Source organism: Bos javanicus, chromosome 18 (assembly GCF_032452875.1).
Source record: "Bos javanicus breed banteng chromosome 18, ARS-OSU_banteng_1.0, whole genome shotgun sequence".
Taxonomy (NCBI): Eukaryota; Metazoa; Chordata; class Mammalia; order Artiodactyla; family Bovidae; genus Bos; species Bos javanicus.
The window spans coordinates 35,863,095-35,890,770 of record NC_083885.1 but is presented as its reverse complement, the minus strand read 5'-3'; the positions used below and the strand labels follow the sequence as shown (position 1 = coordinate 35,890,770).

Below are 27,676 nucleotides of genomic sequence, written 5' to 3'. Positions count from 1 at the left end.
CAGAAGCCTCAAAAGCAGAGCCTGAGAGAAGCGAGGTTCCTCCTAGTGTTGGTCCCTGAGGAGGGCCTCTCCTGAGTGTGGAGGTGGTGCTGGGCAGCAGGGAGCTGGTTAGGGGCTGGTACTCAGTCAGTCACGCAGCAGATACCCCAGGGCTCACCTGATGCAGGTGACGTGACCTGCTGGGAAGTTCCAGGATCCCCAGCTTCCGGCCTCTTGCCAGGTGAGGCTCAGGCGCAGACCTCAGCACACAGGAGGCTCAGAGCTCTTGAAGTAAGAGGCCCAACCCCATCCACATGCTCGGCTGTTCATATGTGGTCTCTCCAGTAGTCACAACTGCCTGCTCCAGTCCTGTCCAGTCAAAGCCAAGTGGAGCAGACCCTGTGAATGGGGCAATCTCAGACCTGATATTCATCGTGCAGGAAGCCCTCATCACCCAAGAACACCCCTACCCCGGGCTCAGCCACCATGAGGGCACAGGACTGGTGGGCACATATGAACTCCAGCCCTCAGCAGACTCTAGGCAGACAGATCTGGCTGCAGACAGATGCTTGAGCCTAAGATAAGGGTAAATGGGAAGAAGAGAAGATGCCACTCAGGATGGCTCAGACGTGGATTTAGATATCAGCCATCATCCAGCCTTCTCCTTAATGGCCCCCTTTTCAGTTACCAATAGATGATTCTGGAATGGCAGGCCATAGAGGGCTGGGTGGCCAGATCTTCAAACTCAGCCCCCTCCCACGATGGAGCCCACACCCCAAGGGCAACTGACCTATGACCTTGCAGCACAAAGTCCTGAACCCAGATGTACAACAATTTTAAACACTAGGTGGTATGGGGCGCCCTGGTGCATCTACCTCCAACCTGCTTAAGATTTGCTTTCCAGTCATGCAAAAATTGGCTTTATCTGGGCTTTCTGAGCTCTGACATGGAAATGCCGAGGCTGACTGACTGAAGGAGTGCCACAGAGCTGCTTGCAGCCTGTTCCTATTCTCAGAAACCACATGACGCATTAATAGCTCCCCTGGAAAGTTTCTTTTTGAAAATTTTATCACCCCTCTACCTGCATCTGGCTTCTGCAGACGCCTGTGACTTGGGCTTGCACGAGCAGCCCACAACAGACAGTCCTGCCCGGAGATGGAGGCCCCTGCACCATCCCTGCCCCTCACGTGGGAGAGCAAGCAGGGCATATTTTCTGTCAAGCAGCCGACCACACAAGGAGGAAACTTTGAAGGTTCCAGCTGTATCTTCAGGGCCATGGCAACAAGGAAATTAACAGTAATAGTAGTAATAAAATGGGCTTCCCTGGTGGCTCAGTCGGTAAAGAATCTGCCTGCAATGCAGGAGACTCAGGTTTGATCCCTGGGTCAGGAAGATTCCCTGGAGAAGGAAATGGTAACCCACTCCAGTATTCTTGCCTGGGAAATCCCATGGACAGAGGAGCCTGGCGGGCTACAGTCCATGGGGTTGCAAAGAGTCAGACATGACTGAGACCACCACCACCACAGTAATAAAATATTACAGTCTTCCCTCAGTATCCACAGGGGATTGGTTCCAGGACCTCCCACAGATACCAAAGTCCACAGATGCTCAAGTCCCTTAAGGTCAGCTCTCTGTGACTGCAGGTTCCACATCCATGGATATGGAGAACTGAGGAACCACAGAAACGGAGCGCTGACTAGTACTGTACTAGAGATGTGTGAGGCACTATGCTAAGCGCTGCCCGTCTGTCATCTCCAACTACCCTGAGATGTTACTATGTGTGCTTAATGGATGAGGAAACTGCAGCTCAGAGACTCAGGCAAGCACCCTATCCAGTATCGGCAGCAGGGCTTGAACCTGGCACAACTGACAACAGAGTTTGTGCATGGCTGTCTCTTGAGGGATGCTCATGGGGCACAAACCACAGGCGCCAGGTCTTGCCAGGCCTTCAGGGAACTCAGAAGAGAGACTCCCCCTTTGCCCAGCAGGCAGGCCAGGGGGCACCACAGGAGGTTTGCACAGGAAGGAAAATGATGAGAATTAAGTTTTAGAAAGATGAAGTAAAAGGTTGATATTAGACTAGATCCTTTTAGTGGCAGAAACCCAACTCAAACTGTCTAGAGCAAGGAAAAAGGTATTTTGCCAACCCATTAATTAGAAATTCTGGGGGCTGTGTTGGCCTCAGGCACAGGGAAACTGAAGCTCAAAGGTGTCACCAGGACTCAGCCTCATTCTGCAGCCCTAAGGTCTATTTTCCTCCAAATTGGATTCACTCTCCAGGAAGGCTCTGGAAGCTTCAGGTTCTTAGTGCTTCCGTCTCAGAGAAAATGCAGGCCTCTTGCCTGAGGGGTCCAGAAAGAGCTAGGGTTATGTGACCATGTAGTTGGGGGTCAAGAGGTTGTGGTGCTGAGTGGCCTGGTAGGGCTCACTGCCCCCCACCCAGATGGCTGCGGGGCAGACAAAAGTGGGTCTGTCACAGCCAGAGAGCTGAAGCCGGCTAAGATTTGGGCCTGTGCTGGTGCTTGAGACTCCACTAGAGCTCCCAGGCTGGTGGGGGCTGATGTGCAAACTGGCACGTGCCTGATGAAATGGGCAGATGGGGGTGTGCAAGGGAGGGAGAGTGTAGGAGGGGCAGGGAGGCTGGGGAAGGCTACAGGAAGGGGAGGCAGGGACTCTGACTCTGGAAGGGTGAACAAGCGTCTACCTGGCACTGCTGTGTCAGCAGAAGGCATGCTAAGCACGTGTGGACACTGGACCCCAGTCCCCAGTTCTGCTTCTGGGACTTGGTTTGCAGGGATTAGCCCAGATTTGTCTGACCTGCTTCACTCGGAAAGGCATCCTCTTCCGTCGTTCTTTGTGTCCTCCCAGCCATGAGCTGACTCCAAGTTTCAGCAGCTCAGAGCTCATGTTGCCATGCCAACCCCTCCCAGCAGGCATCCAGGCAGAAATGGGCCGCCCCGATCTCAGCGCTGCCAGCTAGGCGAGCACATTTTGATAATTGTATTGGAGCAGTCTTCTCCACCTTCCTTGAGGAAACCTGGGGCTTGGCCCAGCTCCTGCTAGACATGAGCCTGTGGACACGATGAGGATAAGAGGAGATCCCACTGCTCCAGTACTCTCAGCCCTGCTGCCAGGAAGAGCGCTCAGCAGGCATGAGGACCAGATGGAAGTGAGGGAGGGCCTGGGTCCAGACTAGCCCTACATGGGCAACACCTGACCCTCACTGAATCCCCAGAAGTTCCCAGAGCAAGGCTTAGAGACCCCGGAAGATGGCGTGGGCTTCCTCAGAGGGGGCAGGGCTTGCCTTCACGAGCAGGACTGATCTGGCTTACTCACTTTCGCACTGCAGGAGAAATGTAATTCGAAGTCCGCACTCCTGGACCCCGTGGGCCTCTGTGCAGCTCACCGTGGGGGCCAGCACACATGCTAGGTCCACTTCCCAGGAAGCTGGAAGTGGGCTAGCATCTCGGTGCCGGTGCCAGGGCTGTCCATTGCGGCTCACCCACAAGGGCTATCGGGGACCTGTCTCTCTACCCTCCTATTCCCTGCATCTTCACCCAAACAGGACCAGGCCCTATTCCTGAGGATGCCCTCCCCAGGGGGATGGCAGATCAGTCAGCCCTGGAGCCCTGAGCACAGTGACTTTGATGGAGCTCAGGCCTCTGAGCAGTCTGAGGCCCCATTCCTCATGCTGTGGTGGCTGTAGGTCACAGGTTAGCAACCAGGGGTCTCCATGGTGACATGTCACCGCAGATCATCAGTCACCTGCAGGAGCAGCTGCTGGCAGTCAATGGCCCAGGCGTTGCCTGCCTGGGAGTGGCTGGGCCTGTGACCTCCCAGGTCCTGCCCAGTCACCTCTTCCTCTCTCACCTGCAAACTGTGGAGTTCTCTGCTCCTTTGTCCATCCTGGCTCCACAGCCCAGTCTCCTTGTCACAATCAGACCCAGTCCAGTCCTCACCACGGTGGGAGGAACAAGTTAGTGAAGGCCACCTCTGAGGATCCGAAGGCACTGCAGGTCAGTGCGGGGCCTACAAGTTCAGCAGGTGAGTTCAGGCTTCCCACACAACAGCACACAGAACCAGCTTGTCTTGTCTGCAAACTCCACTGAGTTTACAGGTCAAGGAGAGCAAACAGGGCACACAGGGGCCAGCGTCAGGGAAGGGTGGTCAGGGAGGTCCTGCAAAGAGCAGGGGAAGGTAGGAAGGAAGCAGGGTCAGCCCTGTGAGCCGCGTGACCCCTCTAATCCCCAGGATGGTCCTCAGAGGAAGGTATCGTTACTCCCACGATGAGACAGAGCCTGATTCCAGTGCCAGGATTTCAATCAGGTCAGCCTGACCCTTGAGCCCGTGCTGAACATTGAGCAATGCAGCCAAGGGTGAGGAAGCGAGTCAGGGGTTCTCTGCTTCTAGAACAGAGTGTTTGAGTCCTGGGAGCCCTCCCTTGAGAGCTGTGTAGACCCCTTCCTGAGCCTAGAGCTCAGAAGTGACTATGAGGACCTGAGGGTGTCTGGAATGCCAGGTGAGTTCTGGAAACACTAGTTTTAGGGAAGAGGTCATCCCAAGCTACCCTGGAAGCCACACACCAGGATTCACAATAGGGATAATCCTGGGAGTGACTGTTGGCTTTAAAACAGAAACCTCAAAAAAGCAACGCTGCCGTGTGCTTGGCTGGCCACAGCTCAGCACACAGGGCCTTTAAGGGATCCATCAGCTCCATCAGAAATGGCCACAGTGGACTTTGCTTGGCAGAGGTGCCAACCCCAGGACACAGAAGCAGAGATCTGGGCAGGGAGGAGGGACGGGTGTTCTCCCTGGGAGAAAGAACTCTGTCCGGGGGCACAGACTGGACACCCATGCCCTGCCATCCTGCCCTCCAGCCTGCTGAGGACTCTCGGGCTCCCTGAGAAGCTGCCAGCCTCCAGTGTTTAACTTCGCTCTTCTCTTTGGTGGGGAAAGTGTAGATCAGACTAATTAATGTGTTGTTGTTTGTTTACCCTCCTTTCATTTCACTGAGACAAAATAATTAACCACAAAGCTTTAGGAACTGGCTCCATTGGTGGCAATCCCTTCTGTGTCAACTGCGTCAGCAGCTCCCATGCCTGGAGGCAGGGACTGTGAGTGGCCACAGGGCAGGGGGGCAGCACCTGAGGTTCCCTCTGTCCAGGACACTGTGGGAGGGGGGAGGTGGGGGGCATTCTGGAAACAGGACCCAGGGGAGCTGTGAAGGGCCGGGGTGCTTGGATCTACCCCATCTTGGAGAAGCACCATAGTTCTCTGGGCTGCCAGCCCATTGATGCCTGAATGGGGACAAAAAACATTCCTATGACCAATCCAGGGGAGGCAGAAAGGTCACACCTACCACTCAAGCAAGGCTAGGGAGGGAACTTGCCCAGAAGTGTTCCTGCGGCCACAGCAGGAGTGAGGAGGACCCAAGGAAGCTGCAGGGGGACACCCACCCCTTAAACCATTTCTCTCAGGAAGCCTTTTATTAAGCGAGGCTGCATGTACCTGGCCAGGGAGGGCAGGGGCATAGAGGACCCCTAGACAGAGACTGGGAGACTGGACTTTGTCCCCCGAGACAATGAGACCACCACTGGGAGAACATAATCAGATTGTTTCCAAAGCTCCACTGACTACTGTGCAGACTGTGGGTCTGGGGCTTGCGGTCTGAGACTGGTGGTACTGGATGGGGCGGTGCTCAGGGGAAGATGGTGTTGGTTGGGCCGGGCTGATGACCTCAGGCTACAGAAAGAGGGGAGGGAGACGGGGGAAGAGGCCTGCTCTGTGACACTGGGCCAATGTCCTGGGGTCCCCAGGTGTCTGGCCTGGACCCTTACCCTCAGCACCTTGGTACCAACCACAGGTGCTGCTGGCAGCTGGGGTATCTCTGGACAATCCCCGCACCCTCCCCAGCCAGAGGAACAGGACCTGCAGGCTCTTCCTCTGGGCCATGTCCTCTCCTGTAGCTCTCGCTCCAGCCAGTCTGAAGTTGGCAGACTCCACATAATGAAGTGTGCCAGTCTGTGTACACGCTGTGTGCCAGAGGTGGTGGGGGCAAACCCATCAGGCTACATGGGCACGTGAGTGGGCTGTCAACCCAATTCCAGGTTAAACTCACATGAAACTGCTGGGATTTAAATAAAGAACAAGTGAGTGTGTCAGATGGCAGATGTGGCCTGCCTGGGCCACCAGCCTCTCCAAGCCTGAGTCACAGGGGTAACACTGCTCTGCTGGGGGTGGTTAGAGGAGATCACGGCACAGAGGGTCAGCAGGCTTGCAGCAAACCCTCCAATTTCAACCACTGTCGTTACAAAGTTGGTCTTGGGGCCCTAAGCCCACCAGTCTGGCCCAAGTTCACAGGCCCCCTGAAACAGCTGAGGCCATCAGGGTGAGGACATCCCCCAACCCGGGGTCTGGCCTACAGAGGCCAGGATTTGGGCTGGATGTGGAGGAGCTGGTGAAAGCCACTGGCTGAGTCCGAGGCTCCAGGCCCCACAGCAGCTGGCAGGGGGTGGGGGGTGGCAGGGGCGGTGGGGGGTGGGTGGGCGCAGGACACTGAGGCCTGCTCTCTGGCCTCACCACAGGGAGCCCTGTTGCTCACACCTGAGGGGCTCCTAGTCAGATGGCTGTGGTTTGGGTAGACAAACCTGCTTTGAAACGTAACTAAAGGAAGTAAAGATCTTGGTGAAACGCATCCTACAGAACCAGACACTACCACCAGCTTATCTTTCGACATGAAGCTCTGTTCTGGGGAGAGCACCTCACCCTCATGTCAGACGGTGGCTGCAGGACAGCAACTGGGTGACGGAAACTCCCCCTCCTTAGACCGTGAGGCAGGTTGATCTGCATTTACTCACTCATTTCCTGAGCTCCTGTTGGCGCAGCTCCAGGGGCCCCGGCACCCTCAGGGCAGCTCTGTCTCTCAAGGAGCCCCCAGTTCCGCAAGGCGGCAACCTCATCTCACACGCAGTCATGATCTAGAACTGCAGAGAGCAGGCCATGCACAGGGGGCACGGGAGCCCCCAGTGGAGCTAACGGAGCCACCTAGCCGGGGGCACAGAAGGACCCAAGGAGGTGATCTTTAAGCCGAGTCTTAGAAGACAGGAGATGAACTAGATGACAGGCGGAGGAAACAGCAGGGCATGGGCAGGAAATCACATTTGGAGGCTGGGAGGCGAACACGAGGAGGGCTGGGGCCACAGACAGGGGTGGGCTTGGCTGGGGAGATGCAATGCCAACAGGGGCTGAGCGAGGCTTCTGTGGGGCTGAGGCGTCTGCAACCTGATCAGATCACATCAGAGTCCCTCCAGCTATCCTGTGGAGGATGGCCTGATGGGGAAGAGGCCAAAAATGGGTGGCATGTGATGCAGTCCTGGAGCAGGAGGGGGATCCACAGGGGCTTGGGTGGGTAGTGGGGACTGATGAGATGTGGGAACTGAGAGAGAGGGCAGAGTCCAGATGATATCCAACTTCCAGCTGAGGTGGGCCAGGAAGGCAGGAGGAAGAGAGGGCATGGGGCCAGGATGGATGGCATCGGGGACACAGACCCCCAAGGGGCCATGGCAGCAGACCGGCTGGGCCGGTGAGATGATGAACAGGAAATGAGTTCCCCAGCTGATCTGGCCATGAAAACTCTGGGTTATGTTTGTACCAGCTGCACCGCAGAATGATCACCCTGGGTCCCTGGAGGCTGGGTAAACACTCCAGAATCTTGTCTTTATTGATTCTACGTTTAGCACAATGAATGCACCTGTGGCCTCTCCCAGGCGGGACCCTGAGCCGGCTCTAAAACCCATGGGGGTCCCATATGGGCTGGGGTGGACTTACTCTGGCAGTTCTGGGCCTCAGTTGGGCCCTGGGGCTTATCTCAAGGACTTAAGGGGGAAGTCACAGGACCATCAGGGTCCCCTGTAACTGGGACTCTGAGCATTCTAGAGCTTGGGAAGAGCCATGCTGTGTGCTTGGGTCCCCATCAGGCAGGGGTTCCTGCAGGAATGGGAAGGCAGAGATGGTCTGATGCTGCAGGCTGGGGCACAGTGAAAGCCTGGTTATGGGGGGCCCTCCTCTCAGGGGTCCTGCCAGCCACACTGCCCTCTGCCCCAGGACCCTCTAGCCCCTTTTCTCTGCAGTGTGTTCCCTCACTGTCCTGTCCCAGTGAGCACCTGGTGACAGGTGGCTGTGTCCACAGCTCCTGGCTCAGGCTCATCCCTCGTCTGTTCTAAACACACCCCCTGGCTCCCGATGGGCTGCTCCAGGCCAGTGTTCTGCATACCCATAGCCTGTGCTCAAATCCTGGGCCAATTTCTAAGCAATTAGGTCACAAGGTCAAAATGGTCACCTAGGGAATTACCTGGCAGTTCCGTGGTTAGAACTCTGAACTTCCAATGCCTGAGATCCAGGTTTGATCCCTAGTTGGGGAACTAAGATCCTGCAAGCCACAAGGCACAGCCAAAAAAAAAAAAACAAACCATGAACTAGAGGCAGTCACATCATTAGTCAGTTTCCTCCAAAGAACCAACAAACACTTTGCCTGTGTTTACAAAGACAAAGAGTGCCAGGCTGCCTTCTGGCCCCAAACACCCCCATGTGAGCCTGCTGGCTCCAGCCTGGTTCTCAGAGCAGTCCTGCTGGGGTCAGAGGAGGCAGGAACAGGGTGAGCAGGGCAAAGGCTCAGCATCTGATCTACCCAGATAAAGATGAATAAAAGCCCCTCACTTTCTGTGTTGGGCTTTCCTGGTGGCTCAGTGGTAAAGAATCCACCTGCCAATGGAGGAGACGCAGGTTTGATCCCTGGGTCGGGGAGATCCCCTGGAGAAGAGAATGGCAACCCACTCCAGTATTCTTGTCTAGGAAATCCCATGGACAGAGGAGCCTGGTGGACTATAGTCCATGGGGTTGCAAAGAATCAGACACGATTTAGTGACTAAACAGCAACCACACTTTCTGTCTTGCAGGTTCTCAGCAAGCCTTGGTGGCCCAGCATGGCCCACTGAAGGAACCATGACTGGCTGGCTGACACACACCACTGACCATCCAGAGTCGTGTCTCACCAGGAGGTGACCCTCCTCCAGCTGCTCCCCTACTCACCCGCCCAACCCAGGAAAGCGCTCTCGCTGCCAGGGACACCATGTAGTAGGGCTGGCCGCAGTGCCCAATGAGCTGCGATGGTTTTGTACACGACCCCCTTTCCCAACAGCTGTCTGTCCGCCCTGCACGCCGTGTCCTGGGCCCTCATCTTCCCGTGCTACTGGCTGGCGGACCGGCTCCTGGCCTCCTTCATACCCACCACCTACGAGAAGCGCCAGCGGGCAGACGACCCCTGCTACCTCCAGCTGCTCTGCACCGTGCTCTTCACGCCCGTCTACCTGGCCCTCCTGGTCGCCTCGCTGCCCTTTGCATTCCTTGGCTTCCTCCTCTGGTCCCCACTGCAGTCTGCCCGCCGGCCCTACGTCTACTCCCGGCTGGAGGACAAGGGCCCCACCGGTGGGGCGGCCCTGCTCAGCGAATGGAAGGGTACAGGTCCTGGCAAAAGCTTCTGCTTTGCCACCGCCAACCTCTGCCTCCTCCCGGACTCGCTGGCCAGGCTCAACAACGTGTTCAACACCCAAGCCCGTGCCAAAGAGATCGGGCAGAGAATCCGCAATGGGGCCAGTAGACCCCAGATCAAAATCTACATCGACTCGCCCACCAACACCTCCATCAGCGCTGCCAGCTTCAGCAGCCTGGTGTCACCACAGGGCAGTGATGGTGTGCCACGGGCCGTCCCTGGGAGCATCAAGAGGACGGCCTCTGTGGAGTACAAAGGCGACGGCGGGCGTCATCCTAGTGATGAGGCTGCCAACGGCCTGGCCTCCGGGGACCCAGCTGATGGAGGCAACCTTGAGGATGCCTGCATCGTGCGCATCAGTGGTGATGAGGGGGGTCGGCCCCCTGAAGCCGGCGATCCCGCCAATGGGGGCCAGGCCAGGAACGGGGCTGGTGGGGGCCCACGGGGCCAGACACCCAACCACAGTCAGCAAGATGGGGACTCGGGGAGCCTGGGCAGCCCCTCGGCCTCCAGGGAGTCCCTGGTGAAGGGCCGGTCTGGGGCTGATGGCGGCAGCGGGGAGCCGGGCGCCAACAGCAAGCTCCCATACAAGGCCTCGGTGGTGAAGAAGGCGGCCATGCGCAGGAGGCGCCACCCGGATGAGGCCTTTGACCACGAGGTCTCAGCCTTCTTCCCTGCCAACCTGGACTTCCTGTGCCTGCAGGAGGTATTTGACAAGCGGGCGGCCGCCAAGTTGAAAGACCAGCTGCACAGCTACTTCGAGTACATCCTGTACGACGTCGGGGTGTACGGCTGCCATGGCTGCTGCAGCTTCAAGTGTCTCAACAGTGGCCTCTTCTTTGCCAGCCGCTACCCCATCATGGATGTGGCCTATCACTGTTACCCCAACGGGCGGTTCTCCGACAGCCTGGCCTCAAAGGGAGCGCTGTATCTCAAGGTAGGGGGGCCTCCACCAGCAGGCCTGAATTTGGAGGGTAGGGGGGAGGCAGGCTGCAGCTGGTCACTCTCTGGGAGGGCAAGGGGCAGACAAGGCCTTTCATGGAGCTGAATCGAGGGGCCCCTGGCTTAGAGACAAGGAAAATAATGCACAGATAGGAGTCAAGGCTGGAGAAGGCAATGGCACCCCACTCCAGTTCTCTTACCTGGAAAATCCCATGGACGGAGGAGCCTGGTAGGCTGCAGTCCATGGGGTTGCTAAGAGTTGGACACAACTGAGAGACTTCACTTTGACTTTTCACTTTCATGCACTGGAGGAGGAAATGGCAACCCACTCCAGTGTTCTTGCCTGGAAAATCCCATGGACAGAGGAGCCTGGTGGGCTGCCGTCTATGGGGTTGCACAGAGTCAGACACGACTGAGGCGACTTAGCAGCAGTTGCAGCAGCAGGAGCCAAGGCTCCAGACTGGATGATCTCTGCATCACCATTTCCCTGTCTGTAAAGCGGGGGCAACGTAGAGCCTACTCATGTGGTGGGAGCCATGTGGGAGGGGCAAGGCCTGGGAGCTTCTCAGGGTGCCGGTGGTGAAGGTGGCAGACGGTGCTGAGAGGAGGTGGCAGGGAGCCCCTGCTCTGAATCACTGCAGATAAGGGGGTGCAGCTTGCAGGCAGAGTTCTCAGGCCCGGCTGTTACCACAGCCGCTCTCTCAGGCCACCAGCCCTCCCGGCCGGGATGTCCTCTCCCTCCTGGCTGTCACGCAGCTGCCACGCCAGGCACTCTGCCCACCAGCTCCAGGCTTCACTTCCGGAGTCACTAATTAAAGTGAATCATTATTATTTCTGCTAATTTGGATGCAATTGCAGGAGTTTTTAGACCATGGTAATTTGGTCATTACATATTATCTTCTCCTGAGCCTGACATGCTCAGCATGTCGACTTTCTGCTCCCTATCCAAAAGCTGCTTTTGGTGCCTCCAGAGTTTTCTAAAGCCCCGTCTGGCCAGCTGTTACAGAATAGGCGTTTCTGCCCCTAGAGGCAGCAACTGCTTTGGGTGTGGATTCTCTCCGCACTCCCCTTGAGACTTCTCAGTTCCGCTAGCAGGGGTCCATGATGGAGGTGACTGGTGAGGCTACTGGGGAGGACCAGTGTCGGGGGTGCTCATCCCCAGGCCTCAGCTCTGACCTGTCCAGGAAGCTGCTGCCTGTCAGCCAAGGTTCTGCCAGGAGTGAGGGCCCAGGCGGATCATCTGCACGGAGCCTGCCAGGGCCCCAGCCCAGCACCCAGACGCCCCCACTCCTGTGCTCAGGCCTCTTGTGTGGCTCAGCAGGTGCAGAGCTGGGGTCCCCAGCTCTCCATTCATAGCCTGAGATGCTGAAATTGAAGACACTCCCTCTTATAGGAGACCAACCTCCCCATTCTGGCATGTGGTTCGTCACTGTTTCATTCCACAGATGTATTTTTGTCTCAGCAGCCGGAGTGACTTTCTGGGGAAGGAGGCGCCATGCTGTCCGTTTGGGGGTTGGGGGAATGTACCCTTTCCCTTGCACCCGCCCTACTACAGATGGCTCAAAGGCCAGGGTCCCCCTTAACCCTGCTCCCAGCCCACACACCTCTTCTTCCTCTCTCCCCTCAGGCCAGCACCCCAACTATCATGCACACCAGGGCCAGCCCCTCTGCCACGGAATCTCCTCCCAGCCCCTAGCTCTCTGGCTGTTCCTTCCGGGCCTCTTCTCACCTGCTCATCCTTTAAACACTTGTGCCTCTACCTCCTGGATCTAAAACTAGTCTGCAGATATGTTTAATTTGGTTCCTGCCATTAAAAAATTTTTCTTGTTGGGCAACATTTAAAAATCAAGCTATTTCACATAGAGCCCAGTTTGCAGCTCCTCTCCCCACCCTGGCAAATCTGGCAGCACCAGGCCTGCTACATTCTGCCCAGCTCCCAGCCTGAGTTGGGGGGTTGGCAGCTCCCAGAGCAGACAACCCCACTTAGCCAGCATTCTTCACTGCTGAGTCGTTACCATGGGCAGTCAGCCCCAGGAACCTACCCTGGGGTGCCTCTGCAGCTCCCATTTCCAGACTTGCTGAGGACTCTCTAACCCTGAGCCCAGTGAATCCACCCAGGCTCCCAACTTCACTTCCCAGATACCTCTGGGTCCACCTTGTATGTCCAGCTGCAATGTCATGGCTCAGGCCACCATTCCTCTGAGATTTGGGACTGTCCTCCCTCTTATACCATCCTTCTGGTGTCGGGTCTGACTCCTGTCACCCTCTTCCCACGCCTCGGGGAGAAGCCAGCCTCCACCTGCCACCCTCCCCGAGCTCTGCTCCAGCCGCATCCTTAGGGGCCTCCATGTGTCACCATGTCAGTGGAGCTTTCCTTGGTGGCGTCCAGCACAAGCCAGTTTCCCTTTGCCGGTTCCTCAGCCCTGGCCCTAGGGCCTTGCACCCCACCTCTCCTGTCAGGCAGAACTCAAGAGTGGAGCGGAGGTGCCTGGCACACCAGAGCCAGCTCATCTCTGTGGGTGACAGCACGCCTCTCTCTCCACGTGGAGGAGTGAAGTAAGTGAGGTTTCAGGATCCAGCCCCGGCAGGGCCTGGCTGCTCCCTTCACCTGGGGTTCCCCACCCAGCCTCACCTCCCTATTCACTCCTTGAGCTCCTTATCCTCAGAGGGGGTCTGAGAGATGCCTGAGAAGGGAGGGAGGGACTGGACCAGCTTCTGCCTCCTAAGCAAGAGCCTGGTTCTGGGCCCTGCCCTGTTGACGGTCTTTGCCCACCAGGACTAAAGGCACAGCCTCTCAGAGTGATGGTTTGTTTTTGCAAGTGAAACACGAGCCTCTGCAGCTCCCCAGGACTCAAGCCTGGGAATCAATAAGTCCCAGCACTATAAAGCAGATCTTGGACTGACTGGAGGAAGGGGGTGGAGGGGCTGCTGTACCTTCTTCTGGGTGCCTCCCCTCCGGGAGGGATATCCTCAGAAGTAGGGCCTCCTGCACTTGTCTCTGTCCCTGCCCAGGGCTCAGCACAGGGAGGTGACTCCAAGTGCTGAGTGCGGGGCTCCTGCACTAGAAACATCACATGGCTGGCGGCTGAAAAGCTTGGCTCAGTCACCAGCTCAGAGAGTAGCGTAGGGCAGGGGGAGGAGCTGGGTGTGAGGATCAGATTTCAACCTGCCTCAGTCACCAGAGCCTCATGACCCCAGCCACCGATGGTGTTAACTTTAGTGTAATCCTCATAGTTGCAAGGCTCCAGTAAGGCCGCATCCATGAAGCAGCTGGGCATGAGTTTTACTATTGAGAAGAGAAAACAGGCTCTTGGCCAGAGGATGCAGAGAGCACCATCATGTGGCCTTTGGGGGCACTGTGGTTTTAAACTGTGTTGTTTTTGCAACAGGGGGCACCAATGGTGTGTGATTTCCAAGGGATTCTAGAGGCAGGGGTACCATTGGGCTGAGCTGTGTGTTCGGACTATGGGCAAGACGTGAATGGTGAACATATGAACTTATCAACAGTCCCAAATCTGGGCCCATTATCAAGTAACCAGACATCCATCCACCTGGGCACTGGAAAATGAAAGATGTACACCTTGCCAGGCTGGGAAATGAGATGAAGAGCTGTGGAAAGCTCAAGGTGTTTAATAAAGAGAAAGTCCTCATGGAGGGGAATGCCAATCTGACTTCAGCAATAGAAGGATGGATGCCTCCCGAGGCTCTCAGAGCAGAGGGCCCGTGCCGAGTCCCGGCCACCTCAGCTAGAGGACAGGCAGAACTCTGCTCAGTAGAAGCCGGGGCACCCGCCCTGCCGCTGCCACACCTCAGCTAAGAACTGGCCTCCATGGTCACGCTCCCTGGAGACTTCCCAGGGTTCAGGGTCTCGTCGTCACAGAAAACCCAGGCCAGAATAGATTAGCAAAATTTGGGGAGGACAGCTGAGGCTCGGAGGGAGGAAAGCCCAGAGAGGACGAGGGTGAGGATCCAGTCAGAAGCCTCTGGTCAGGGTGCCCGAAGACGGAGCCTCCAGCAGAGGGCCTGAGAACCCGAGGTTGGGTTGTCAACCCTCACCTCCCAACCACAGCCTGACTAGGGCTCAGGCTTGCACCACACTCACCACTGGGGGCCGAGTTGTCTGTGCTGAACAATTGAGGTGCTTGTTTTCATTACGCCAACCTGTGGAGACGGTCTGCCAGGGTCACCTGTGGTTGGGCAGGGAGTCAGTGAGCTCTCAGCCCCACTCCACCTGCCAGGGACTCTGTCTCCAGTGGAGGAGAACAAGAGGCAAGGACGGGTTGGGCAAGTAGAATGAAGAGGCCCCTGTGGAGGAAGGGCTGAGCGTGGGGTGGCAGTCACAGGGGGGCTGGGGTCAGCCATGACAGGTGCCATGGAGACACCAGCCACAGCTGTCATCCCAGATCTGGGGACTAATGGGAACCACGGCCAAGAAGCAGGTAAAATAATTGCTCATGAAGCCAGAGAGGCAAAGACTGGGATGAGAAGACAGAAAGCAAGGTCCAAGGCCTCTCACGGGGACAAGGGTATTGAGCTACGTGGCTGGGCCACATCCTAGAGGGAGCCTAACTTAGACTTCAGAGGAACAGGCTCCACGTCATGATCAGGTCCAGGGTGTGACCGAGGGGAGGAGGAAGGAGCCACGCGAGTGGACAAAGCAGCGAGGGACATTCGTGGGAACACTCTGGTCAGGAGATGGCAGGGGTTTTGGGAGGAGGTCTGTGGTGGTTTCTGCATCTCTCCCCCACAAAGCGCTGCATGAACTGTCGGTGGCATTCACCCTGCCATAAAGTGGGTATTTCTTCATGCATCTGCCTCCCACACTGGAGCAGACGCTCCTAGAAGCAGGCAATGTGCTGTTCTTCTTAGGCCCAGGCTAGCCAGAAGTCGACAGAGCTGGGTTTCTGAGGGTTAGACCTGGCTGGGGTCGGGCATCGCCAGCGTCCCTTTGTGCTCAGAGCAATGGTAACTCTAGGTCTCATCACCAACACTTCCTTCCCACTACAGGTGCAGGTGGGAAGCACACCTCAGGACCAAAGAATCGTCGGGTACATCTCCTGCACACACCTGCACGCCCTGTCAGGTAGGGTCCAGGGATCCGAGCTTCAGCGGGTGGGATCCTCAGTGGGCTAGGATTCGCCTGGCAGGGGTCCTGGCAGCAGCCTCATCACCTCCCTGTGCTTCCGCCCCACAGAGGACAGTGACATCCGGTGTGAGCAGCTGAACATGCTTCAGGACTGGCTGGCCAACTTCCGAAAATCTACCTCCTCGTCCAGCGCAGCCAACCCCGAGGAGCTGGTGGCGTTTGACATCATCTGCGGAGATTTTAACTTTGACAATTGCTCCTCCGGTGAGGCGGGCTCCTCCCCATTAGGGTAAACCATGGAGGAGGCATGGGCTCTGCTCCTCAGGAGCACAAAAGTGGGACATTTAGCAAGACTGTGATTTCTCTGCCCTCAAGAAATCCTAGAAGAACCCCTGCTCTGCCTAGAAAGCTTAGAGGCCACCTTGCTGGAGGTCAGGAGATGCCCTGCAGATAAACCTCTGGCAGTGAAGGCAGGGAGCCTCTGAAATCCAGACTAATGGGGTTAGGTCATGATACTCACCAGGTCTGTATTCAACTCTTTGTACCAGCCACAGTTCTGACGGCTGTTAGAGGGGCCGTTCTCAAGGACACAGAAAGCCAGTGACAGATGAACCACAGCTCCATCTGTCCGGGAACACAGACCCTACCCAGAAGCAGTTATCCGAGGGACAGGGATCTGATGACTCTGGTCAAACCGGAACCAGAGGCAGGTAGCCCTCCAGGGCATGCCAGACACCCTGAGCCCCATAGCACTCCTTCCCTCCCTGCACAGATGACAAGCTGGAGCAGCAGCACTCCCTGTTTACACGCTACAAGGACCCCTGTCGCCTGGGGCCTGGGGAGGAGAAGCCGTGGGCAATTGGTGAGCTGGGGCTGGGGACAGGCACAGGGGTGGGAGGGGCACTGCTGAGGCCTGACACCCCACGGACTTCCTGAAGAGACCACACCATTGCGGGGAGGGGGGCACTGAGCTGCCCAGCCAGCAGAAGCCCTGGGCTTGCCCCTGCTGCCCACAGTAAACTCTCTCACCCCCTTGTCCCCAGGAACTCTGCTGGACCAGGACGGTCTCTATGATGAGGAAGTGTGCACCCCCGACAATCTGCAAAAGTAAGTGGCTGGCACCCACAGTGCCATGGTCAGGCAGGTAGGCAGACCCAGGCAGCTCCCAGGTCTGGGATGAGCACGAACCCAGACTAGGTGTGGAGAGGTGGGCTGTGTGGGCCGATGAGAGCCCACAGCTCCCTGGGATGAGACACCTCTTAAAAGCGTCAGGGATGCAAGTTAGGGGTGGGCAGAGGCTGTGGTGAACTTCATGCCCCAGGGGTATCCTTACCAAGAAGAGGATCCTGAGGAGGCCTGGGGTCTCGAGGTGGTTTTTCTTACACCAGCACCCCAAGTCTGGGCTCATTCTATCAGAGCTTGGCCTGCCCTGAGCCCCAGCCTGCCTCAGGCACAGGAAAAAGGACCATAACCTCCCAGGGCGAGGCCAGGCACCGCAGAGATCCCTGTCAAAGGGCCCTGGGGATGGCATCTGTGGCAGGGGACCAGAAGCCACCAATCAGACAGATAAAAACACAGACAGAGCTAACACAAGCCAGTCAATGTAGAGACAGATCCACCCCAGCCAAACTGTATTCTTGAATCTGAGACTTCTGAAAAGGACACATTTGAGAGGCCAGCAGCAGAGCCAATTTATAATTCACAGCCCGAGACAGCCCAGAGCCCCAGCGATGGTTCCTTGAAGCTAATTTCAGCCAATTAATTAGATTATAGACTAAATTTGAAACATCATCCCAGGCCGAGAAAATTATCTTTTTATGAGATGACGATTTAAAAATGACTTATCAGTAACTCTTAGATCACTGATGCTAGAATTAATTATCAAAGGCACAGGACAGGAATGGATTACATTTCTGAGATGGAAAGCTGTTCTGTGTGTCATCAGTGTATACATCTCAAGGCTGATAAAGACCTTGCAGAAACTCGTGTTTGCTGCCACGCCTGTGCAGGTGCCCTGTTCATGTGTCCAGGCGTTAGTTGGGTGGGTGGGCCTTTGCAGTGTCTCTTGGTGGCTGTGCCTCTCGCCCCAACACTGCCCTCTGAGATGGGGTGTCCCTTGAAGGCTCATTCCCAATGATGCTCGGACTCTGGAGGTAACTTGGCAGGAAGCAGAAGGTAGACATGGAGTCAGAAGAGACCTGGACTCAGGGCATAACGTTCCACCTGAGCGCCCTACCCTCCCTGCAGAATTCTGACCAGCAACTGTATCAGTTTCGTTCCTCTGAAAAATGGGGTGACAGCCGCATCCCACCTTGTTCCTTTCTTAACACACCTGGTCCTCAAAGTGTTCTGGGGTCTTGGGGACAGACTGACACAGGAGTCTGGTCCTGGGATGGGGTCTGGGTGCTTTCCTGGCTACCCTGCTGACCTGAAATGGGAGTCATGGGGGGCCTGGGGACTTCCAGAAGAGAAGGGTCTCTGACGTTCACCGCAAAGATCAAGTTCCCCCCAAACAGGATCCTATTAGCTCAGAGCACAACACTACCCTGGAGAGGGGGTGGGCAGTTCTGTCCCCAGCTTGGTTACAGGTTTTGGGTGGTGCCAACATTCTAGTTCAGAAAGGGAATGTGAGTGCTGCTGACCCCAGGTGGGCATGGGACACTCCCTGGCAGTGGCTCAGTCAGTCAGGAACTCACAGGCTCAGACCCAGTCTCTATCTACCCCAGTCCCTTTCTGGGCCCACGGAGAAGACAGATCTTAAATGTAGGGGTTTGGTCTGACTTGGGGGATGGAATGTGGCTCCACCCTTAGGACCTGGGGCTGGGGCTGTGCTCACCTTGCCTTCCTGTGCCTTCTGTGTGAGCAGGGTCTTGGAGAGTGAGGAAGGTCGCCGGGAGTACCTCGCCTTCCCCACCAGCAAGAGCCCTGGGGGAGGCCAGAAGGGACGCAAAGAGCTGCTGAAAGGCAACGGCAGGCGCATCGACTACATGCTGCATGGGGAGGAGGGGCTGTACCCGGACTGGAAGGCCGTGAGTCTGGGCTGGGCTGGGCTGGGCTGGGCAGCCAGGCTGTGCCCGTAGCAGGACATTCTTGCTCTACACCCCTTGGCAGCACCGAGCTCTCCTCTGCAAGTGGGACATGCCAGTCCAGGAGGCCTTTGGGGCCCCCCAGGATGCTCCCACTCTCTGCCTTCAGGAAGGTCCAAGCCAGGCCCCTGCTTTATAGGATGCCCTCTGGGTCTAACAGGGGTATTTCTTCCTTCTCCCCTCCCCACTCCCGCAGGAGGTGGAAGAATTCAGTTTTATCACCCAGCTGTCAGGCCTGACAGACCACCTCCCGGTGGCCATGCGACTGATGGTGTCTGCAGGGGACGACGAGGCATAGACCAGCCCAGTCACCATGAGCAGCGGGGCCTCCGCCAGCCCTTTGAGTCGCAGTCCCTCCCTGGCCGTGTCCCCTCCAGCGAGCACCGCTGGTGCTAGCGGAGGAGGGCAGGGGCCCGGGAGAGCCGCGGCCAGTCCTGGGTGAGCTGGAACCAGCGCTGCCCGGCACCTCTGGGCACTCGCCATGGACAGGAGTCAGGCCAGCCTGGGGAGTCCTGGCTGCCCAACCAGTGCCATTCTTTCGAATCGTTGATTTTCTACAAATCTACAGCACAAGCTAGTTTATAACCCGTGGGTTAGTATGAGATCCGGGTTTCTGTACTCTTTGTATCTCTTCTCAAGCTTCGTCCAGGGTTCATTATTTCTGTCTGCTGCCATGTTGTCTCGCATGCCTGCACCCTCGCATGCACGCTGCCCGCATGCCACGTGCCACACCGTAGCCACAGACCCCTCACTCGGGCCTCACCCAAGGCCAAACTCCAAACACAATCAGAACCAGCCAAAGAAGCATTCCTGGACACGGGACCGCCAGCTCGCCGCCTCCAGCCTGGACAGCTCACAAGCAGGGACCACGAAGGCTGTGTCCAGTTACCAGCGAGCCCGGGCTCTTTCCCAGGGTCTTGCATTCAAGGGCGATTACATTTTAAAAAGAAAAACAGAAAAAGAACAAAAATAACCCTTCATTTTAAAGGGTCTGCAAGCCACAAGGGAGAACACTGTTCTTCCTGAAAGGGGCTCCTTTCCCCTGGCACAGCAGAGCCCGGGGCCTCCCTTGGAGACTCCAACGTGGGCCATGGAGCCATAGACAGGATTCTAAAGAGAAAGCATCCTTTTTTTTACAGGAAGAAGGACCACTCACGGTTTAAGGGGGGAGGGGGACTTCTTGTTTTGAAAACGGTAAGATTTGTAGCTTCTGTTCTGTCAGAACCAACACATTCTCTTTCTGCCTGATCCTGTCTCCCGTCCGGACACTCTTCTGGTTCAGGACCAATCCTCCCTTGGTGACTGTCCCTATCCGCGTGCTGGCTGAGCTCAGGAACTGTCCCCCTGCATCTGGGGGGGGCGGGCTGTGGCTCTGTCCTCCTAGGCCCATCCTCCACAGTGACCCCAGCCCTAGATGAAGGGACTTGGGGATCAAGGCGCAGAGCAGCCTGTCACCTCACCAGTGTGCAGCCTGAGGGTGGCAAGGCTGATGGCCACTGCTCGTCCCACACAGGGAGCAGTACTGGTTGGTGTTCAGGTGCACAGGCATCCAGTCTGCCACCATGCAACCAGGGCCAGCCCCGGGTACCTGTGCAGTGTGGCAGAGCCTGCAGGGGAAGCCCATAGCTCCTCATCCCACGGCAGCACTGCCTCTGCCCACCTGCCTTTCTAAACACACCTGAGGACGCCCCCTGCCCCCAGTCACACAGGGAGGGTTTTGTCTATTTCCAGGTGCAAGGCCCCTCCAATTCAGGGGGTTACTAACAACCCCCCACTGATCTCCCCTCCTCACAGCGCCCCAACCAACGTGCCACCTGGCTTGAAGCCAGTTTTGCCCAACGAGGCTGGGGACGTACCAGGACTCTGCTACCAGGAGCCTCCTGGTGCCAATATGCTGACGCTGTGCCTTGTCACCCACTGAGCTGCAAGAGGGACCAAGAGGGGCAAGGTCAGAGGCCAGGCCCTGCACTGGAGGGGACACTCCCAAGAGCTGCACACAAGGCGGTGCGGGCTGGTCTGAAGCCCCCTGGCCAGGGCAGCAGCTGGGCAGAGGGCTTCATTGCCTGGAGCACTCCCCTGGCCAGGCCCTCAGCCCCACCTCCCACATCAAGCCAAGAGGGCAGCTCACCATCCAGGGTACAGTCCTCCCTGGCTCTCCACTGCACCGCTCCTCCAGGGCTGTGGCTCCTGGGGCCCTGGCTAGGCTTCCCTGGGTCAGAGGCCTCCAATCCTAGGAGCGGCCAGAAATCTGCTCGCAGGTGGAGCTCAACAGGGCAGATGTGATACCCAGACGTCTGGGCCAGAGCCAAGGCTCCAGGCTGTGGGCCAGCTGTGTGCCCAGGAGAGCCGCGGAGGCAGGGCCTGGCTCCTGAAGTGGAATGACTCTAGCACAGCTTCCAGCCCTCAGAGGGGCTGCTGGAAGGGAGCCAGGGCACGGGGCACATGCTTCTCTCCCTACTCATGGGGCGGCCTTAGGCAAGTCATACCTCCCTGTGCCTCAGTCATTCTCCCGTCCTAACAAAGTCGCCTCTGCCCAGCCTGCCTGGTCTCCAGAGAAGGGCCTGCCTGCCTCCCCACTCCCCTTGCGCCGCCCTCTGGGGCCTCCAGTGCTGAGGCCGCCATTGCTCAGCCACGAGTTTCATCAAACCTGTGCACCCCTGGGGTTGTGTACAAGCCAGACTTTTCCATTTCGATTTTTAAAAAAGGAACACCTCAGATGTTTCTGTGGCATCTAGGCCTGGAAGGACGGACACAGGTGTCACCTAAATCCCCAAGGCTCTGCACCTGCCCGGGCCCAGCCTCCTCCACAGAAGCCAGGAGGCCAGAGGTCAGCTTCAGAGAAAAACGGTCACTTCATCTGTCCAAACCACCTTCAGTTTTAAGTATGGGTATTAATCTTGATGCTTTTTAACTATTGTATTAACTTGCTGAAATTTAGAAATACTGTTTTAAAAAAGAAAAAAAAAACAAACACTTTTTTAATTTCTGTATTTTTTTCTGTATTGTATCCTCATGGGACATTAGGGGTTTTCTATGGTAAGCACACCTAAGGTTTTGGTAAAAATGTTATCAAATACATTATCCAAACAATTCTTCCCTAGAAGAAAAACAATCTTTACACCTGATAAAGTATTTTGAAAAGAGAAGTGTTTTTTTTTTTTCCTTTACTGGTGCTGAAAAGAAGGATGGATAATGAGGAAAAAAAATAAAACTGTGAGGCTCAAGGCTGGTGTTCTGCACTTATTTGAGTGAAAAGCTGGTCTGGACCCTGCTTTGGCTCCAGCAGGCAAGGTGGCCAGGCAGGGCTATGGGGAGTCTGCCATGGAGGGCCTACCTTTCCTGCCCTTCCCCATGGGATGAGCACAGCCTGAGTCTGCCCTGAACCACTCAAAAACCAGGCCACTTGGGTTCTCTTACTCACTCCCTCTGGAACTAGAGTAAACAGCAGAACAGGACCTTGTGTGTGGGAAGAAATCAGGCTGGGCCTCCTTGGGACTCCCTGCCCTTCTCTGGCAAGGTGAAGTTGGGGTGCCTGCACTAGTACCCATCTGCCCAGACTGCTGGGGGATGAGGTCCTTTTGCTAGAAGGGGGCACGTGGGAAAGGGCTGTACCTTCAGGCTCCCTCCTCCTGCCGGCTGGTATCCTGGATCTGCGTCTGAACTGCTCTGGGACAGCCTCCTCCCTGACTTCAGAAGAGCAGCCTGGTGTCCAGGTGCTGGTCTTGGTCACCTGATGCTGCTGCACACGGAGGCCAAACCCTTACAAATGTGGATTGGGGCCATTACCTAGCAAACAAAAAGAGTCTGAACTTGGTCCTCAGTCTGGCCCTACCAGGGTCTTCAAGACCCAGAGCCCAGCCACATCAGTAACTCTGCCCATAGGAGCCTCTCTGAGCTGGAATGGGCAGGTGGACTCAAAGGTCCCCAGAGTGCAAGGCCAGGCTGGCCCAGCTCCAGGAGAGTAGCAGACCCACCCAGCCCGGTCAGCCCTGGCTCCCTCCCAGGGAGAGCAGGAGGGACACTGTGGCCGGGAAGCTCTCTGAGCACTTTAAAAGCCACTGCAGGTGGGCTCCTTGGTGCCTTCTCAGTTCCAAAATAATCCCCACTTCCTGCCATATCTGGAGCAAGAAGCCAGCAGTGCAAAAACACAAAACGGGAAGTGGTCTCCTCCAATCCCCGAGGTCAAGATGGGTCCTGAAAGGCAAGGTGCCTTCACTTTTACCCACGGAAAGCCATCATTCAGAGCCCAGAGCCCTCCTCCACTTTATTTCTCAATAAGTGAGGGTTAGCACCCACTGTCCAGCGCATCTGAGAGCGTGAAATCCATGGTGATGTCTCCAGTGTGGGGGTGGAACTCCACAGTGTAGGTGACGGTCTGCGAGCTGCCCGGCGGTGCTCTGGGGTCGAGTGTGGTGTTGAAGAAGTACACGGCCTGCTTACAATGGGGGTTCCAGCAACAGTCCCCCTGCAGAGAAAGCAGCAAGAAGGCAGTGAGGCTTCTGATGTCCCACCCAGCCCGCTCCTGGCGAGCCTCCAGCCCAGGCAGCTCACAGTGAGAAGCTGCTGTTCGGAGCTGGATGACCCAGGACCACTAGGAGTCACTACCCGGAATGCCCAGAGTACACGCGAGTGGCGTGATGGCTCCCGCTCTCAGGATCCACCTCCTCGGGGCCTGCACACAGCACTACCTCGTCCTCTGCAGGCTTCAGGAGGCCGGTGCTGACTGTGCTGTCCGCAGTCAGGTGGTATTCCATCCACAGGACAGCTCCGTGGCTCCTCCCACACCTAGAGATGGGCCGGGGGGTGGAAAGGGACCAGAAACAAACAGCTGCATGAAAGACTGGCATGGCCATGGCTGCCCTCTGCTTTTCAGAAACCTCTTATCCTCCCTACTTCCATCCTGCCCTGTCAGGAGGCTCCTAAGACTCCACCTGAATGAAGGTCACTCAGTAAAAGTGGCCTTCTTGCTGAGCAACCAAAGTGCCCACTCACTCCCCACAGTCTGGCCAAGTATTCAGAGTAATCCTGGGGCAGGGCCAGCTGGCTGCCAGCCTGGCCTCCTCTGCCTGAGATCATGCAAAGGTTGGCCCAGAAGGTTGAGAGAGCAGTCCAGGCATTGAAGTCTAGATTGCTCCTAGATAACTCTGGGCAGCAGGCACAGACAGGCAGCTGCCTTGGCTCCTCCTTGTCAGAGGAGCCCCAGGGGGCTCTGGGCTCATGGCTTCCACCCAGTTATAAGAGGGAGCTTCCTCCAGGAAGCAGCTGCCCCTCCCCGTGAAGGGAGCTGGAGCTGGATGGGCCTGACCATGTAGCACGACGACAGCCCCTGCCAATTCCTAAGCTGCTTCAATTCCCAGGAGGGTTCAGGAAAGGATATGGCCCAATGGGTAACCATAGCAACCAAATTCACGTTTCTCTGCAGCTGTGTGTAACGTACCGCTGAGCTCAAAGGGAGCCTCAGATGTGGGAGGATGAGCAAGCCCACTCTGGCTTTCTCCCCCACCCAGAAGCTATGGGGACCCCCACACATTTCAGGGCCACTTGAATAAGGACAGCCATCCCACCCACATGAAAGTGACCAAAGTAAGTGCTTATAGCCATTCAGGCAATAACTATTAGAAAGCAAGCCCTGCCACTTCCTTCCTCACTCCCTGACCCTGGAGCCTCCACTCACCTTCTCAGCTCGATGGTGCCCTCAGCATGGATAGGCTGCAGGGGGACTGGCTGCCGAAAATCAAAGGTCAGGATCTGCTGGGGCTCGGAGAGGCTGCGGCACGGGTACTCCCACAGTGGGTGGGGCTCCGCCTCCTTGCTCTCCCTGAAGTCCAGGGCACGCTGAGAAGGTAAGAGAAGGCAGGGGTCTGCAGAGATAGAGCCAGGTGGCCAGGAAACATGGGGGTCCTGTCCCCATCTCCAGAGTTTACATATGCCAGTGGTCCCTCATCGCCATGGCCCTGGTCCCTCAGGGTAATTGCTATGGTCATGTGGGGCAAGTGAGCCCCCATAAAAGACCCCAGGTGCCTGGCCAGACCAGCTGGCTTCTGGTACCACTCACAAGCAATCTCCTCAGCAAGGCACTCTAAGCTTCATTTTCTGCTTTTTAAAACTCAAAAGCCACTGCCCATCTCACAAGCTACCTTGACCAACTGCCTACACTGGTGAAATCACCCATCACTTGGACACTTGCCCATTCAGTGACCCTTACTGATCACTACAGCTGCCAGATTACCACCCTACAAGGCTCCCAGTCTAGAAGGAGACAATTGGGGAGCAACTGCAGTGTGCGGGGACACTGACAGGCTAAGAACAGGGTTGGGCAGGAAAGCTGCCCAGAGGGGTGAACTCTAGGCTGCCTCTTGAAGGTTACCCAAGAGCTGTTAGCAAAGAGGAGAGTACACACAGCCCAGCAGGGAATGGTCAGAGAGCAAAGCAGAGCCAACAGAGTGGCAGGGGCTGGCTGCAGGGGTGAAGGTGGGGGCTCAGGGTTTTCCCGCAGAGGACAGACAGGGCCAGACTTCAGATCTACAGATTCACTTAAGCTCCCTGTGGAGAAAGGCTGATGGGAGAAGGAGTGGGGTATACGGTCAAACACAAGATGCAAGTGGCCCAGACGAGTAACAGCAGGGAAAGAAAACTTGTTCACAGAGGACCTGATGGTTATGGAACCCAACAACGAACTGAATGAGAAGGCGAAGGCTTGTCTGGGAGGTTGCCGGAGCCCTGAGCCCAGCTGGCAGGTATGAAGTGACAGCAGGTCTAGGACAGCAGCACTGGGAGGGCTGGACTAGGGGCGGGGGAGGAGTAGGTGGATTCTGGAGGCAGCGGGTAGGAGCGCCTGAAGACATCTCAGTGGAGTCACTGCTCTCAGCTATTTGGTCAGAGCTCAGGAGACAGGCAGGCAATGGCCAGCAAATAGAGAGAATGGAAACAGACACAGGGGTCTGGGCAGGGACCTCGGGGAGCCCTAGAACACAGGACACCTCAGGGGATAAGAAGAGGGGAGGAATCCAGGAAGGAGCCTGAGAAGCGGCCAGAGAGAGCTAGAGTGTGTGGTGTTCCCAGGAGCATGGAACAGTCAGTGGTCTGCTGTGGACAGGCAGGTAAGATGAAAAACTGCAAATGTCCCCCGGATTTTTTTTACTTAAAAAATGTTTACACAAGGAATCCACAATCACTGTAGAAAATGTAAACAGAAAGAAGCAAAAGGGAGGAAAAAACTAACCACTTCCTATCACAGAACTAACATTTTGGTGTCTGCACTCCACCCCTTTTTCACTACACGTGTAATTTTTTTTATAATTAAAACAAAATTTTAATGTTGCATATACTTTGTACAGGTCACTTTCCATTTACAGTTATTACATTTGTGAATTTTCTTAATATATAAAAATGTGATGGTGTCCTGCCCTTCTCATAGGGCTCGTGACTCTTCACAGCTATTCCGGCCAAGTATTGTTGGCACTTTCATGACTGCCCTCATTTCTGGGAGCTGCAGACCCTGGTGGCTGGCTGGATCCCCTACAAATGTACAGATAACCCTGCAGGAACCCTCCTTCTACATCCCACCCACCTCCACCCTCAAGCACCTTCCCCTGAAATGGAGTCCCCAGAATGAAAACAGCTGGCTCAGAAGGTTGCCAAAATCGCCTTCTAGAGAGGCCATCCCAAACAAGAACTACCTGCTGACACTGGCAGGAGTGGTTCCAGTGGTCTGGTGACAGACGGGCCCCAGCCCAAAATTCTGATTCAGGGATTACAGTCCCAGGCTGAGAATGGCCTAACACCAGCCAGACTTGGAGATGCAGTGGCTCTCAGGTTCATGCTCACGGTGAACCAAGTAGAACAGATATGCCTGTCCCTGCTGCCCCCAGCAGAGGAGCTCTCTGCATACTGCCCACATTGCCCAACCCAGGTCCCTCCATGGAAGCCAGACATCCCCTTCAGAAGCCTGTGGCCCAATGGAGTGTGGATGGAACACGGTGGCGGGAGCTGCGGCCCTGCATACCTTAATCATGTCATCCATGATGTGCACATCGAAGCCTTCACAGTCACCACAGGGGCTCCGGATCCGCCACAGGTCCTGAAAGGAAGGTACAGCCTTCACTGACACCCACCCGCCAGGGCATGCCAACACCCACACCCACCCAATGGGGGTGGGTGGGCAGGCACGGCCATGGTTCTGTGGGACAGCACATAGATGTCGACACCCACTCAGGCACACCAAGTGTAGTGACAAGAGTAGGAAGGGTAAGAGGCTGGGGCTGCCCCAATTCCACACCTGAGGCACATCTTGCTGCTCCCACAGGCCTGGAAGAGATTCCCACAGCTGAAGGGACCCAAAGACACCAAAGACCCAGGATGGTTCCTCAGACCTGCAAAGCCTCTCCTGATCCCAAACCCTCTCCACTGAGGGACAGCTGACCAGAGCTACTCAGACAGGCTCTCTAACCCCTCCCTGTCCATCCTGAACACTGATTCATTGGGAAGAACTCTGTCAACCACTTCTTGAGCCTCTATGCCCATAAAGAGAGTGTGAGGACGACAGGATCCTGGGAGGAAACCAGAGGTTAGTCAACCCGGTCACTCAGTATCCTCTGTCTCTGGGACATATACCTGGGAACAGCATCGTTCTCCACAGTCCCTCACTGGCCATGAAAACCAGAATTCTTGTGGAAATCTGGTCAAGTAAATAAGTTAACGCAGAAGAAATGGCCAAAAAATTAAGTGACAGAACCACTAAGCTACCAAGGGATAAAGCCATCCTTATCAAAGAGACATCAAATGAAGTTCACTCTGTATTTCAGGTTAAAAGCATTTCAAAATCCTTTTAATAAAAAATACCTTTCCCAAAATGACTTTTTGACTATGGTTCTGCTTTGATGAGAAAATGAAAATGAAGCTTTTCAATTTTTCTTGCATAAGGAAGCTGACTTGCCCATCTCAAAATGCTTTTAACAACTGGAGCCTCAGCTCTTAATGAGAGCAGAGCAAGCTGCACAGCTTGTCTTCTGAAACTCTTAATTTATATTTTAAAAT

General features: G+C 56.1%; 2 protein-coding genes across 5 annotated transcripts in view; one reads left to right on the top strand and one right to left on the bottom strand.

The window, feature by feature from the left end:
- Positions 1-27,676, bottom strand: part of PRMT7 (protein arginine methyltransferase 7) — a 116,572-nt gene that overhangs the window by 55,195 nt on the left and 33,701 nt on the right. For 2 of the 4 annotated variants that reach the window (XM_061387671.1, XM_061387672.1), the window contains exons 15-20: positions 26,646-26,720; positions 24,315-24,475; positions 23,329-23,425; positions 22,937-23,105; positions 15,536-22,379; positions 158-14,655 (exon numbers count right to left, since the gene is read on the bottom strand). In XM_061387671.1, the coding sequence (XP_061243655.1) occupies positions 22,330-22,379; positions 22,937-23,105; positions 23,329-23,425; positions 24,315-24,475; positions 26,646-26,720 (552 nt within the window). In that variant the 3' untranslated portion in view covers positions 158-14,655; positions 15,536-22,329. Of the gene's footprint in view, positions 1-157; positions 14,656-15,535; positions 22,380-22,878; positions 23,106-23,328; positions 23,426-24,314; positions 24,476-26,645; positions 26,721-27,676 lie in introns of those variants that run through there. The other 2 variants (XM_061387673.1, XM_061387674.1) reach the window with 1 other exon arrangement.
- Positions 9,144-21,864, top strand: SMPD3 (sphingomyelin phosphodiesterase 3). Its single transcript, XM_061387675.1, has 7 exons — positions 9,144-10,463; positions 15,476-15,551; positions 15,663-15,818; positions 16,327-16,416; positions 16,598-16,661; positions 18,421-18,583; positions 18,837-21,864. Exons 1-7 carry the CDS (start codon positions 9,144-9,146, stop codon positions 18,936-18,938), a joined length of 1,971 nt encoding a protein of 656 aa, XP_061243659.1. The 3' UTR covers positions 18,939-21,864.